The following is a 14,746-nucleotide window of genomic DNA, read 5'->3' as shown; positions in this document are numbered from 1 at the left end:
CCTTCTTTCCCGGTGTAGCATTCAGTGCAGGTCCTCCCTAGGTCCTCCCCAGGTCCTCCCGAGTGGCATAGCTCTCACTCAGCAGCCTTCACATGATACCCACTGCTGTAGAAACCAAGTCTGTGCCCAGTGACTGAGTTTCTTAAACTTTTTCTGTTGTTCTACCTGAGCTGCCCCCAATGGCACCACAATGAGAGCAAGATGGACATTCTGACAAGGATACACGTCTGAATCAAGGTTATGTTTATTAAAAGTGATGCTTTAGCTACAGCCATCCCAAGAGTCGACGCAGCCTACACCCGGGATGCTTCAGGGTTTGCTATTTTCATGGGGCTGGGGCTGGACCCAGGACCCAGAGCATGTTAGCGATTTCTATATTAATATGTTCTTATATATATATTTTTTTCTTTTTACTTCTAAGAAAAGGAACTATCAAGATCTGAAAATTCTCAGAAGTGATGTATGTTTATTTCTGCATGCTTCAAAAGCCTGGCAAGTTTACCAAATGATCAATAACAAAAAAATGAGAGGTCCTGAAAGTTTCAGTCTGCACTGATCATTTTATTGTCCAACAATTCTCCAAGTCAACACTAACCAGCAGAAGCGTGGCAAACGCTCCAGGCACTACATGAGCCAGTTAGAGGCAAAACTGGCTTTAAAAACATGTAAACATATTTAATCTAATATCACAACATTAGATAAGTATTAAACATTGTTTTATACCAAGTCTTTGAATCTGAGAGGCACTTTCAGCACTTTTTCATTATTATGTTTTTATCAGAAATATTTAGTATGTATATAAAATGTTTGGTCATAAAATAGACTTCTGAGGATTCACTGGAGGGAGGGCATAACTAAATATATTGTACACATGTATGAAATTCTCAAGGAATAAAAGTATATTTAAAAAATAGATTTATATATTAAAGTTGTCTCAAACAGCCTGAAGGTTTTGAACTTACTAGTGTAAAATGAAATAAAACCTTGGGTTCCTCAGCTTCATCAGCCGTATTCCAGGTGCTCACTGGCATGTGTGAGGGAGCTGCTGTAGTCCACGCTGCCTCCTCACTGAGAGAGGACCCCGTCCTCATACACGGGGGAGTGAGCCCAAAGGGAGCAGCAAGCAGAAGCTGATGTCAGACTCAAAGCCAAGGGCTTGAACTCCCAACACATTAACTGGTTCCACCCACATTTACTGGGTGACCAATAAATGCCCGTCACTGTTCTCAGTGTTGGAGCTATGAATTCTATTGTTTCTTTCACCCGATCACCCCGCTCTCTCTTTTGTATGAGGCAAATATTCACCGTGGAACTGTTCTGAGAGCTCATTTCTCAAGCATCTTTAGACTTGGGTAACTAAAGTAGAACTTACGGACTTTGTCAGCGAGTTAAACCAGAAGTGCTCCCCTCAGCAGCCTCACCTGATGAGGTTCTCCAGAGACTGCTCCTTCACTTTGATATCTGCAGGGAGAAAAACACCTCTTTCAGTCCAGTTATTTTACCACACATCCTTCATCTTCCAGAGCCCTCTAAATGCAGATCTTTGAGCTTGTGGTGTCTGCTCAGATTTGTGTGTGGCTACTTTCCTACTAAGGTTAGAGAGGAGTGGAAGCCTGTGGCTGCGGAAAGGCCCCATGCTAGAAAGCAAACAGGAGTTTGGCCCTGACACCACCCTGCAGGGATCTAGTTCCTGCTGGAAAAGATAAGGGAAAGCATTAGCTAACAGCAGCATGTGTGCTGCCTAATAGCTAATACCTAATAGCTCATACTCCTACACTGATCTGTGTTGCAGGCATCAGACTATAGAAGCCTCAACGATGACACCTAGGTCAAAAATAGATTCTTACCATATTTTCAAAAGAAATGTTTGCTTTCTTACAAAGGGCACAACATACCATAATATGGAATGAATACTTTAGTAAAGGGCTTCCGGGGTCTATGCCAGATACCAGGTACAACAATGACCTGCACACAATCACTATACTCATGATATCTGACAGGGCCCCATGGCAAAGATTTGGGCCTTAGCATACACTCCCACTGCTGCCTCGCTGAACTACTTGGAAATGCTGAAAAGCCAGACTGGCTCTGTGTCCTCACAGGAACTTCACACAAGGTCAACAGCTGCTTCCTGCTTTACATGCAAAATGAATGGCTCAGCCAAAGTTTGTTCCTGTAGAAATAAATATGTTACAACTGAAGAGTCTCTGACAGGCTTCTACAACTTTCTAAAGTGATAGCAAAAGCTTTCCTTATTGACAAATACTAAAAAGTTTACCTAGAAATTAAAACAATGATCAACCTCTTATCTGGTTTTCAATGTTTGGGGTACTAATGGTAAGGATTTCCCAAATGTGAAATATTATTTAATAGTTCTATTTGCTTGGCACGTAAAAAAAAAAAAAAAGAATGTTATTGAAAAAATGGCCTCAGATACAATTAGTAGTAGAAACCATGCTTTACTTTAAATGATGTCTTCAATACTAAGGTAAACACCTCTATTAACTCATTCACCTTGAACTTGTAAAAGTAACACGTTTACTGAAAGAGATGGAACCCCAGATGTCTACTGAGAGTGTGGGCATTGCTCCCCTACTACCTACTCCCAGGCCCATCTGAAACCATGCTGAAGCAGTAAGTGCCAGTTATTTCATGCAGCCTTTGTTGATTTCTACTCTAATGCTTTGTACTTAAAAATATGTATGTAACTAATGTTCTACTAACCTCTAACAATATCACGTATATCTTGTCTTTAAATAAATGATAAGTTCTGTATAGTTTCCTCCGAAGCTTTTTCTTCCTAACCCTAAAGAGGCAGGCTCACAGCTGGCATTCAACAACCACATGCTAACTTACATGACGAGCTCCATGGCTTGAGAATATGGAAGCTGCCACCCTACACTCCATACTCAAATAAATAAATGAAGTTTAATAAGGCAAACAACAACTGCCTGAGTCATTTCATTGTCATGAAGAAACACCAGGACCAATTCTTATAAAACAAAGCACTAACTGGGGCTTGCTAACAGTTTCAGAGGCTCAGTCCATTATCATCATATTAGGGAGCACGGCAGCATGCAGGCACATACAGTGCTGGAGAAGTAGCTGAGAATTCCACATTCTGATGTATAGGCAGCAGGAAGATACAATGGGGAAACCTCAAGACCCACCCCCATTGATACACTTCCTCCAGTAAGGATATACCCACACCAACAGGCCACACCTCTTAATCCTTCTAATCCTTCCAGATTCCCACTCCCTGATGACTAAGCACTCAAATACATGGGCTTATGGGGGCCATTCTTACTCAACCACCATCATAGTATAAACAACCAAGAAAAAAAAAAAAGGATTGACCTGTGACTGGGGTTGGTATGATGGCTAAGCAAACACACATGCTTGCTGCTTACAAGGATGGCTACACATGCTTGCTGCTTACAAGGATAGCGTGAATTTGATTCAGAGGAGCTTTACAGTATAAGGAGAGAGCTAATGAACTGATTCCACATGTTATCCTCTGACTTCCACACATGTGCTGTGGCATGCACATGTATATACACACATACAAATAGAATAATAAAGAAATCTACCCCAACTGGTTTGTTTTATGGTTTTGTTGTTGTCGTTTTTAATTTGACAATATGAAGGCAAAAGCCAAGAATTGCTTCTCAATTATTTTCTAGCTGGTAAGTAGAGACTCTAGGATTTTATCTTTTTTTTTTTTTTTTTTCTTCCATTTTTTATTAGGTATTTAGCTCATTTACATTTCCAATGCTATACCAAAAGTCCCCCTTACCCACCCACCCCCACTCCCCTACCCACCCACTCCCCCCCTTTGGCCCTGGCGTTCCCCTGTACCGGGGCACACAAAGTCTGCGTGTCCAATGGGCCTCTCTTTCCAGTGATGGCCGACTAGGCCATCTTTTGATACATATGCAGCTAGAGTCAAGAGCTCAGGGGTACTGGTTAGTTCATAATGTTGTTCCACCTATAGGGTTGAAGATCCCTTTAGCTCCTTGGGTACTTTCTCTAGCTCCTTCATTGGGAGCCCTGTGATCCATCCATTAGCTGACTGTGAGCATCCACTTCTGTGTTTGCTAGGCCCCGGCATAGTCTCACAAGAGACAGCTACATCTGGGTCCTTTCAGTAAAATCTTGCTAGTGTATGCAATGGTGTCAGCATTTGGAAGCTGATTATGGGGTGGATCCCTGGATATGGCAGTCTCTACATGGTCCATCCTTTCATCTCAGCTCCATACTTTGTTTCTGTAACTCCTTCCATGGGTGTTTTGTTCCCACTTCTAAGGAGGGGCATAGTGTCCACACTTCAGTCTTCATTTTTCTTGAGTTTCATGTGTTTAGGAAATTGTATCTTATATCGTGGGTATCCTAGGTTTTGGGCTAGTATCCACTTATCAGTGAGTACATATTGTGTGAGTTCCTTTGTGATTGTGTTACCTCACTCAGGATGATGCTCTCCAGGTCCATCCATTTGGCTAGGAATTTCATAAATTCATTCTTTTTAATAGCTGAGTAGTACTCCATTGTGTAGATGTACCACATTTTCTGTATCCATTCCTCTGTTGAGGGGCATCTGGGTTCTTTCCAGTTTCTGGCTATTATAAATAAGGCTGCTATGAACATAGTGGAGCATGTGTCCTTCTTACCAGTTGGGGCTTCTTCTGGATATATGCCCAGGAGAGGTATTGCTGGATCCTCCGGTAGTACTATGTCCAATTTTCTGAGGAACCGCCAGACTGATTTCCAGAGTGGTTGTACAAGCCTGCAATCCCACCAACAATGGAGGAGTGTTCCTCTTTCTCCACATCCTCGCCAGCATCTGCTGTCACCTGAATTTTTGATCTTAGCCATTCTCACTGGTGTGAGGTGGAATCTCAGGGTTGTTTTGATTTGCATTTCCCTGATGATTAAGGATGTTGAACATTTTTTCAGGTGCTTCTCTGCCATTCGGTATTCCTCAGGTGAGAATTCTTTGTTCAGTTCTGAGCCCCATTTTTTAAGGGGGTTATTTGATTTTCTGAGGTCCACCTTCTTGAGTTCTTTATATATGTTGGATATTAGTCCCCTATCTGATTTAGGATAGGTAAAGATCCTTTCCCAGTCTGTTGGTGGTCTTTTTGTCTTATAGACAGTGTCTTTTGCCTTGCAGAAACTTTGGAGTTTCATTAGGTCCCATTTGTCAATTCTCGATCTTACAGTACAAGCCATTGCTGTTCTGTTCAGGAATTTTTCCCCTGTGCCCATATCTTCAAGGCTTTTCCCCACTTTCTCCTCTATAAGTTTCAGTGTCTCTGGTTTTATGTGAAGTTCCTTGATCCACTTAGATTTGACCTTAGTACAAGGAGATAAGTATGGATCGATTCGCATTCTTCTACATGATAACAACCAGTTGTGCCAGCACCAATTGTTGAAAATGCTGTCTTTCTTCCACTGGATGGTTTTGGCTCCCTTGTCGAAGATCAAGTGACCATAGGTGTGTGGGTTCATTTCTGGGTCTTCAATTCTATTCCATTGGTCCACTTGTCTGTCTCTATACCAGTACCATGCAGTTTTTATCACAATTGCTCTGTAGTAAAGCTTTAGGTCAGGCATGGTGATTCCACCAGAGGTTCTTTTATCCTTGAGAAGAGTTTTTGCTATCCTCGGTTTTTTGTTATTCCAGATGAATTTGCAAATTGCTCCTTCTAATTCGTTGAAGAATTGAGTTGGAATTTTAATGGGGATTGCATTGAATCTGTAGATTGCTTTTGGCAAGATAGCCATTTTTACAATGTTGGTCCTGCCAATCCATGAGCATGGGAGATCTTTCCCTCTTCTGAGATCTTCTTTAATTTCTTTCTTCAGGGACTTGAAGTTTTTATCATACAGATCTTTCACTTCCTTCGTTAGAGTCACGCCGAGATATTTTATATTATTTGTGGCTATTGAGAAGGGTGTTGTTTCCCTAATTTCTTTCTCAGCCTGTTTATTCTTTGTGTAGAGAAAGGCCATTGACTTGTTTGAGTTAATTTTATATCCAGCTACTTCACCGAAGCTGTTTATCAGGTTTAGGAGTTCTCTGTTGGAATTTTTAGGGTCACTTATATATACTATCATATCATCTGCAAAAAGTGATATTTTGACCTCCTCTTTTCCAATTTGTATCCCCTTGATCTCCTTTTGTTGTCGAATTGTTCTGGCTAATACTTCAAGTACTATGTTGAAAAGGTAGGGAGAAAGTGGGCAGCCTTGTCTAGTCCCTGATTTTAGTGGGATTGCTTCCAGCTTCTCTCCATTTACTTTGATGTTGGCTACTGGTTTGCTGTAGATTGCTTTTATCATGTTTAGGTATTGGCCTTGAATTCCTGATCTTTCCAGAACTTTTATCATGAATGGGTGTTGGATCTTGTCAAATGCTTTTTCTGCATCTAACGAGATGATCATGTGGTTTTTGTCTTTGAGTTTGTTTATATAATGGATTACATTGATGGATTTTCGTATATTAAACCATCCCTGCATCCCTGGAATAAAACCTACTTGGTCAGGATGGATGATTGCTTTAATGTGTTCTTGGATTCGGTTAGCGAGAATTTTATTAAGAATTTTTGCATCGATGTTCATAAGAGAAATTGGTCTGAAGTTCTCTATCTTTGTTGGATCTTTCTGTGGTTTAGGTATCAGAGTAATAGTGGCTTCATAAAATGAGTTGGGTAGAATACCTTCTACTTCTATCTTGTGAAAAAGTTTGTGCAGAACTGGAGTTAGATCTTCTTTGAAGGTCTGATAGAACTCTGCACTAAACCCGTCTGGTCCTGGGCTTTTTTTGGCTGGGAGACTATTAATAACTGCTTCTATTTCTTTAGGGGATATGGGACTGTTTAGAAGGTCAACTTGATCCTGATTCAACTTTGGTACCTGGTATCTGTCCAGAAATTTGTCCATTTCGTCCAGGTTTTCCAGTTTTGTTGAGTATAGCCTTTTGTAGAAGGATCTGATGGTGTTTTGGATTTCTTCAGGATCTGTTGTTATGTCTCCCTTTTCATTTCTGATTTTGTTAATTAGGATTTTGTCCCTGTGCCCTTTAGTGAGTCTAGCTAAGGGTTTATCTATCTTGTTGATTTTCTCAAAGAACCAACTCCTCGTTTGGTTAATTCTTTGAATAGTTCTTCTTGTTTCCACTTGGTTGATTTCACCCCTGAGTTTGATTATTTCCTGCCGTCTACTCCTCTTGGGTGAATTTGCTTCCTTTTTTTCTAGAGCTTTTAGATGTGTTGTCAAGCTGCTAGTATGTGCTCTCTCCCGTTTTTTCTTGAAGGCACTCATAGCTATGAGTTTCCCTCTTAGAAATGCTTTCATTGTGTCCCAAAGGTTTGGGTACGTTGTGGCTTCATTGTCATTAAACTCTAAAAAGTCTTTAATTTCTTTCTTTATTCCTTCCTTGACCAAGGTATCATTGAGAAGAGTGTTGTTCAGTTTCCATGTGAATGTTGGCTTTCTGTTATTTATTTTGTTATTGAAGATCAGCCTTAGTGCATGGTGATCTGATAGGATACATGGGACAATTTCAATATTTTTGAATCTGTTGAGGCCTGATTTGTGACCTATTATGTGGTCAATTTTGGAGAAGGTACCATGAGGTGCTGAGAAGAAGGTATATCCTTTTGTTTTAGGATAAAATGTTCTGTAGATATCTGTCAGATCCATTTGTTTCATCACTTCTGTTAGTTTCAGTGTGTCCCTGTTTAGTTTCTGTTTCCATGATCTGTCCATTGGTGAAAGTGGTGTGTTGAAGTCTCCCACTATTATTGTGTGAGGTGCAATGTGTGCTTTGAGCTTTACTAAAGTTTCTTTAGTGAATGTGGCTGCTCTTGTATTTGGAGCATAAATATTCAGAATTGAGAGTTCCTCTTGGAGGATTTTACCTTTGATGAGAATGAAGTGTCCCTCCTTGTCTTTTTTGATGACTTTGGGTTGGAAGTCAATCTTATCAGATATTAGGATGGCTACTCCTGCTTGTTTCTTCATACCATTTGCTTGGAAAATTGTTTTCCAGCCTTTCATTCTGAGGTAGTGTCTATCTTTTTCTCTGAGATGAGTTTCCTGTAAGCAGCAAAATGTTGGGTCTTGTTTGTGTAGCCAGTTTGTTAGTCTATGTCTTTTTATTGGCGAGTTGAGACCATTGATGTTAAGAGATATTAAGGAAAAGTAATTGTTGCTTCCTGTTATTTTAGTTGTTAAAGGTGGCATTCTGTTCTTGTGGCTGTCTTCTTTTAGGTTTGTTGAGGGATTACCTTCTTGTTTTTTCTAGGGCGTTGTTCCCGTCCTTGTATTGGTTTTTTTCTGTTATTATCCTTTGAAGGGCTGGATTCGTGGAGAGATAATGCGTGAATTTGGTTTTGTCGTGGAATACTTTGGTTTCTCCCTCTATGATAATTGAGAGTTTGGCTGGGTATAGTAGCCTGGGCTGCAGTTTGTGTTCTCTTAGTGTCTGTATAACATCTGTCCAGGCTCTTCTGGCTTTCATAGTCTCTGGTGAAAAATCTGGTGTAATTCTGATAGGCTTGCCTTTATATGTTACTTGACCTTTTTCCCTTACTGCTTTTAGTATTCTATCTTTATTTAGTGCATTTGATGTTCTGATTATTATGTGTCGGGAGGAATTTCTTTTCTGGTCCAGTCTATTTGGAGTTCTGTAGGCTTCTTGTATGTTCATATGCATCTCATTCTTTAGATTTGGGAAGTTTTCTTCAATAATTTTGTTGAAGATGTTTGCTGGACCTTTGAGTTGAAAATCTTCATTCTCATCCACTCCTATTATCCGTACGTTTGGTCTTCTTATTGTGTCCTGGATTTCCTGGATATTTTGAGTTAGGATCTTTTTGCATTTTCCATTTTCTTTGATTGTTGTGCCAATGTTCTCTATGGAATCTTCTGCACCTGAGATTCTCTCTTCCATCTCTTGTATTCTGTTGCTGATGCTCAAATCTATGGTTCCAGATTTCTTTCCTAGGGTTTCTATCTCTAGTGTTGCCTCGCTTTGAGTTTTCTTTATTGTGTCTACTTCCGTTTTTAGGTCTAGTATGGTTTTGTTCATTTCCATCACCTGTTTGTATGTTTTTTCCTCTTTTTCTGTAAGGACTTCTACCTGTTTGATTGTGTTTTCCTGTTTTTCTTTAAGGACTTGTAACTCTTTAGCAGTGTTCTCCTGTATTTCTTTAAGTGATTTATTAAAGTCCTTCTTGATGTCCTCTACTATCATCATGAGATATGCTTTTAAATCTAGGTCTAGGTTCTCAGGTGTGTTGGGGTTCCCTGGAGTGGGCGAAGTGGGTGTGCTGGGTTCTGGTGATGGTGAGTGGTCTTGGTTCCTGTTAGTAAGATTCCTCCGTTTACCTTTCGCCATCTGGTAATCTCTGGAGTTAGTAGTTATAGTTGACTCTGTTTAGAGATTGTTCTTCTGGTGATTCTGTTACCGTCTATCAGCAGACCTGGGAGACAGATTCTCTCCTCTGAGTTTCAGTGCTCAGAGCACTCTCTGCTGGCAAGCTCTCTTACAGGGAAGGTGCGCAGATATCTTGTATTTGGACCTCCTCCTGGCCGAAGAAGAAGGCCCAAAACAGGACCTTTCTCAGACACTGTGTTGCTTTGGCAGTTCCCAGGTGGTACAGACTCTCACCTAAGCAGACTAAATTCCTAAGTTCCTTGGAGTCCCGGGACCAAGATGGCGACCGCTGCTGCTGTGGCTTAGGTTGCCTCCCCAGCCGGGCAGGCACCTGTCCTCAGGTCCAGAAGGTGGCTGGCTGTCCCCGGCCCACACAGGGTGCTGCCTCAGCCCCTCTGTGCTTCTGCCTGTTCCAGAGGCTGTCAGGTTCTCTGGCGCACCCTCTCACCTGTTCAGACTAATTTCCTAAGTTCGGCGGGTCCCGGACCAAGATGGCGACCGCTGCTGCTGTGGCTTAGGCCGCCTCCCCAGCTGGGTGGGCACCTGTCCTCCGGTCCGGAAGGTGGCCGGCTGTCCCCGGCCCACACAGGGTGCTGCCTCAGCCCCTCTGTGCTTCTGCCTGTTCCAGAGGCTGTCAGGTTCTCTGGCGCACCCTCTCACCTGTTCAGACCAATTTCCCAAGTTCGGCGGGTCCCGGACCAAGATGGCGACCGCTGCTGCTGTGGCTTAGGTCGCCTCCCCAGCCGGGCGGGCACCTGTCCTCCGGTCCGGAAGGTGGCTGGCTGTCCCCGGCCCACACAGGGTGCTGCCTCAGCCCCTCTGTGCTTCTGCCTGTTCCAGAGGCTGTCAGGTTCTCTGGCGCACCCTCTCACCTGTTCAGACCAATTTCCCAAGTTCGGCGGGTCCCGGACCAAGATGGCGACCGCTGCTGCTGTGGCTTAGGTCGCCTCCCCAGCCGGGCGGGCACCTGTCCTCCGGTCCGGAAGGTGGCTGGCTGTCCCCGGCCCACACAGGGTGCTGCCTCAGCCCCTCTGTGCTTCTGCCTGTTCCAGAGGCTGTCAGGTTCTCTGGCGCACCCTCTCACCTGTTCAGACCAATTTCCCAAGTTCGGCGGGTCCCGGACCAAGATGGCGACCGCTGCTGCTGTGGCTTAGGTCGCCTCCCCAGCCGGGCGGGCACCTGTCCTCCGGTCCGGAAGGTGGCTGGCTGTCCCCGGCCCACACAGGGTGCTGCCTCAGCCCCTCTGTGCTTCTGCCTGTTCCAGAGGCTGTCAGGTTCTCTGGCGCACCCTCTCACCTGTTCAGACTAATTTCCTAAGTTTCTAGGATTTTATCTTCTGGTTCCAACTCTAAATATCATTTCAAGGTTAATTTAAGATGCCAGCTATGTTCTGGGCATCTGGAGAAACATGAACATGTTCCCAGTATTCCTTTCTAGATTATATAAGCTCGGCAGAGGCTCTGAGACACGTGACATGTTAAACCTTGTGATCACTGCTAGAAGGCAAAGCCCACGCACATCTGAAATGCACGATTATCGTGTTGTACAAGGCAGGCCTAGCCATCTATGTTACACAGGAAATAACCCTTGGGCACGACAGTACAGTGAAGGGAGCTGGGAATTGCGGGGCGTTTGGATTCTGTCCTGTTAACAAGTAAATGAACGGTACTGGGAAAAGCTCAGTATTCAACATCATCTGCATAACAGCTTCGAACTAAATGATCTTGGAGTGTCTTCCAGAAGGAGCATTTTGTGACTTGGATGCACAATATCCTAGAAGCAGCAGAATAGTTGGTGACAAGAATAAATGCTGAACTGTAAGAACTATGGACAAACTTGTAAATACAGGCTCTTGGGAGCAGCGCGTCTCAGCATGGACATGAATTTATGTGCTATTTGGTGCTGAGCATCTGAAGAGCGCTGAGTGCATACATTGGCTAGCCTGTGTTCTTTCCCTGCCACCCCTACCTAGTTATTTACTAGGTTTAGTTTTAGTTCTATCACAAAATGAACATAGGAGGCTTGTGACAGCTGCACCGTGTGGGGGTCTAAGGCCTTCCCAACGCTCACCGAGTAAGCACAGCGTGTGCATGCCATTGGCCCGGTTCCTCTTCACCTTGTCAAAGAAGCTCTCTGGTCGCCAAGTGTCCGTCCAAAACACAATAGAAACTGTTTCTCCAAACCTGTACAACTAGAAAAAGAAAACCGTACTTAATGATACGACAATCACTACTGTTAGGTCAAGAACCCTGAAATCAGGCTGAAGACATGGTTTAGGCTGAGAGAAGGCTCAGCATCAATTGCTAGTATCACACTTGCAGGGAACCCAAGGCTGAGAAGCTCATAGTCACCAGCAACTCCAGCGCCAGGAAGATGTCAGCCCTCTGGCCTCTGTGGGCACCTGCACTGCATGATCTTACTGCTCCCATATACACATTACAAACTAAAAATCAATAGTCAGTCAATCAATTAATCAAACCTAAGGAAAAAAAACCACAGAAATAAAAATAGCTTTCAGGACTTACAATAGGTTTCAAGTTTAATATTCCCTTTCACTGATAAGACTAAGAACAATTGACTAACCTAAGGTCACACAGGTAAAGATAAATAAATACACAAACTTAGGTTTGAACATAGGTTCTTATCCATAATATCAGCTCAATAAAATCACAACCCACATACTCACTCCTGCTACTGATTTCAACCTATATCCTCCCGATTTAATAATATCTTTGCCTTTCATGTGAAAGTCCACCGATAAGGACCTTTCTCAAAATCTCCATCTCACCCTGTTATTAGACGCGTTCTCACGACCGGCCAGGAAGAACACCACAGACCAGAATCTTCTGCGGCAAAGCTTTATTCTTACATCTTCAGGAAAAGAGAGCAAGAAGCAAGAGAGAGAGAAAAGCAAGAGAGAGAGAAAAGCAAGAGAGAGAGCGAGAGACAAGAGAGAGAGAGAACGAAACCCCGTCCCTCTTAAGGAGCATTCTCCTTCGCCTCGGACGTGTCACTCCTTGATTGGCTGCAGCCCATCGGCCGAGTTGACGTCACGGGGAAGGCAGAGCACAAGTAGTCATAAGATACCCTTGGCACATGCGCAGATTATTTGTTTACCACTTAGAACACAGGATGTCAGCGCCATCTTGTAACGGCGAATGTGGGGGCGGCTCCCAACATCTCCCCCTTTTTCTTTTAATAAGAGCAAATAGGCCACCCATATTAATGAGAGTGGAGATAGAGGTCAAATCCCCAGTGTGTAGGTAAAGGAGCCATGTACAGGATTAGCTCTTAGGCTTACAGGCTTTTACCCAGAGCAACCCTGACCTGCTCCCGTGTCGTTTTGCCTGGGGGAAGGGAACTAGGACACTGAACCTTCATGAAAGATGACATGTCTCCCTAGAATAGGCTCATATATGCCGCAGAGCCTTTCCATTGCAGTGCTTAGCCTTGCAACTCTCTCGGGCTGCTGAAGCACACTCACTCTATCCCGTGCAATGAGTCTAGCCTCATGGGATATAAGAGCTGAGTGGCCAGCGACCTATTGCCTAAGCATAGATAACCATATATCAGGGGGAGCTCCATGTTCTAGTCCTGCAAGCGCCTGGGCAATAACCACCTTGTCTCTCCTAGTTTAGGCCTTAAGCTTACAGACCAATCAAAGAAGCAACACTAATCCACAGCAAAGTGTATCTCCAAATAATATTAATCCCACCCATTTTTTAAAGAAAGAAAATGCTGAGGAGATCCAATTGGGTAATCCTTTGGTCAGGGACAGGTCCAAGCGCGTGGAGTTGACCTGAATGATGGCAAGCCTCGAAGGGTCTGTTCAAATTCAGCCATCCAATTCTGTAACATATACTGAAAAAGACTTTTTGACAAATTAGCTGCCCTAGTAAATTTAACATACTGAATGGAAATAACACACAATCCCGGAAACTTTTGTTCACATCCCTGCTGAGTTATTTGTACAAGATCTATGAGTTGATTAACCAGCATGAGACCTCTCTGTATCTTGACATTAGCTGAGGCCTGTTTATCTATGACTGTAGTCACTGAGGCTGACAAAGTGTTAATGGTGTCAGTCATCTGGACCTGTCCAGACAGAGCCAAGGCTGTCTGAATCAAGGCCAAACCCAGTTCCTAGTTAGTGGTAAAAAAGCAGGAGAATACTTGAGCATTATACATCACCGTCATTGGGAGTGGAAATGTCGACATTATCCCCCAACGCTGCTCTCTCTTTATTATTGACGCCCTGGACATCACCAAGACGAGGGACATTAGTATTCCCTTGGTCAGTCTGGATTTTTCGGGTGAGTCTTTCTGGTAACCAAAATGGGTTGTCTTCATTCTGTGGGAAAACACAGATAGCTCCCCTGGATCTTATCAAGATAGGATCCGGGCCATACCATTTATTATCAAGGACATTTTTCCATTTAACCATCTCATTGGGCCTATCTGGCTCTGAACAATGACGTTCAGCCGCAGTATGGCCATGAGCATCAATATTTAAAAAATTGAGTGTAAAGAGTGCCAAAGACACCGACACTCTTGGTGCTCGGGGTACAGTCTCCTCAAAAGTTCCCCTCTTCTGTTTTATAAGATAGGTTTTGAGGGTGCGATGCGCACGCTCAACAATACCCTGTCCTTGAGGGTTGTACGGAAGTCCAGTCAGGTGGGTCACGTCCATCTGACGGCAGAACTGTTGGAATTTTTGAGACGTATAAGCTGGTCCATTATCAGTCTTAAGGAGTCTGGGTTTCCCCCAAGCACTCCATGCCTCAAGGCAATGTTGAATCACATGTGAGGCTTTTTCTCCAGTTAACGGAGAAGCAAACATGATGCCAGAACATGTGTCAATGGACACATGGAGATATTGAAGTTTTCCAAAGGAAGAAACATGTGTAACATCCATTTGCCAGACCTGTAGAGGTCGAATACCGCGTGGGTTAATTCCCACATGAGGAACTGGCAAGAACTCACAGCAGCTTTGACATTGAGTAACAATGTCACGGGCTTCTTTTCTTGTCAAGGAGAAACGACTGCGTAATGTTTCAGCCGTCACATGAAAATTGTTATGAAAATTTCTTGCAGCCTCTACCGGGGATGATAGGGCAGCAGCCACCACTTTAGTGGCCTTATCTGCCAAATCATTTCCCAGAGCCATGGGGCCAGGTAGGCCTGAATGGGCTCTAACATGAGTAATATAAACAGGAGATCTTCTAGATAACAAAACTAATTGTATCTGCTGAAAAATATTGGCAACTCTACTGGAAGGCTTAATCACTCCAGCCACTTCTAAAA

General features: G+C 43.4%; 1 protein-coding gene across 4 annotated transcripts in view; it reads right to left on the bottom strand.

Annotated features, from left to right (window-relative positions):
- Positions 1-14,746, bottom strand: part of Dph5 (diphthamide biosynthesis 5) — a 46,246-nt gene that overhangs the window by 7,689 nt on the left and 23,811 nt on the right. For 2 of the 4 annotated variants that reach the window (XR_003954378.1, NM_027193.2), the window contains exons 5-6: positions 11,513-11,633; positions 1,422-1,461 (exon numbers count right to left, since the gene is read on the bottom strand). Coding sequence is in view for 1 of the 4 variants with exons in the window: in NM_027193.2 (NP_081469.2) it covers positions 1,422-1,461; positions 11,513-11,633 (161 nt within the window). In the remaining 3 variants the exon portion in view is untranslated. Of the gene's footprint in view, positions 1-962; positions 1,462-11,512; positions 11,634-14,746 lie in introns of all 4 variants that reach the window. The other 2 variants (XR_003954380.1, XR_003954379.1) reach the window with 2 other exon arrangements.

Source organism: Mus musculus, chromosome 3, assembly GCF_000001635.26.
Source record: "Mus musculus strain C57BL/6J chromosome 3, GRCm38.p6 C57BL/6J".
Taxonomy (NCBI): domain Eukaryota; kingdom Metazoa; phylum Chordata; class Mammalia; order Rodentia; family Muridae; genus Mus; species Mus musculus.
This window is presented reverse-complemented; position numbering and strand designations above follow the sequence as displayed.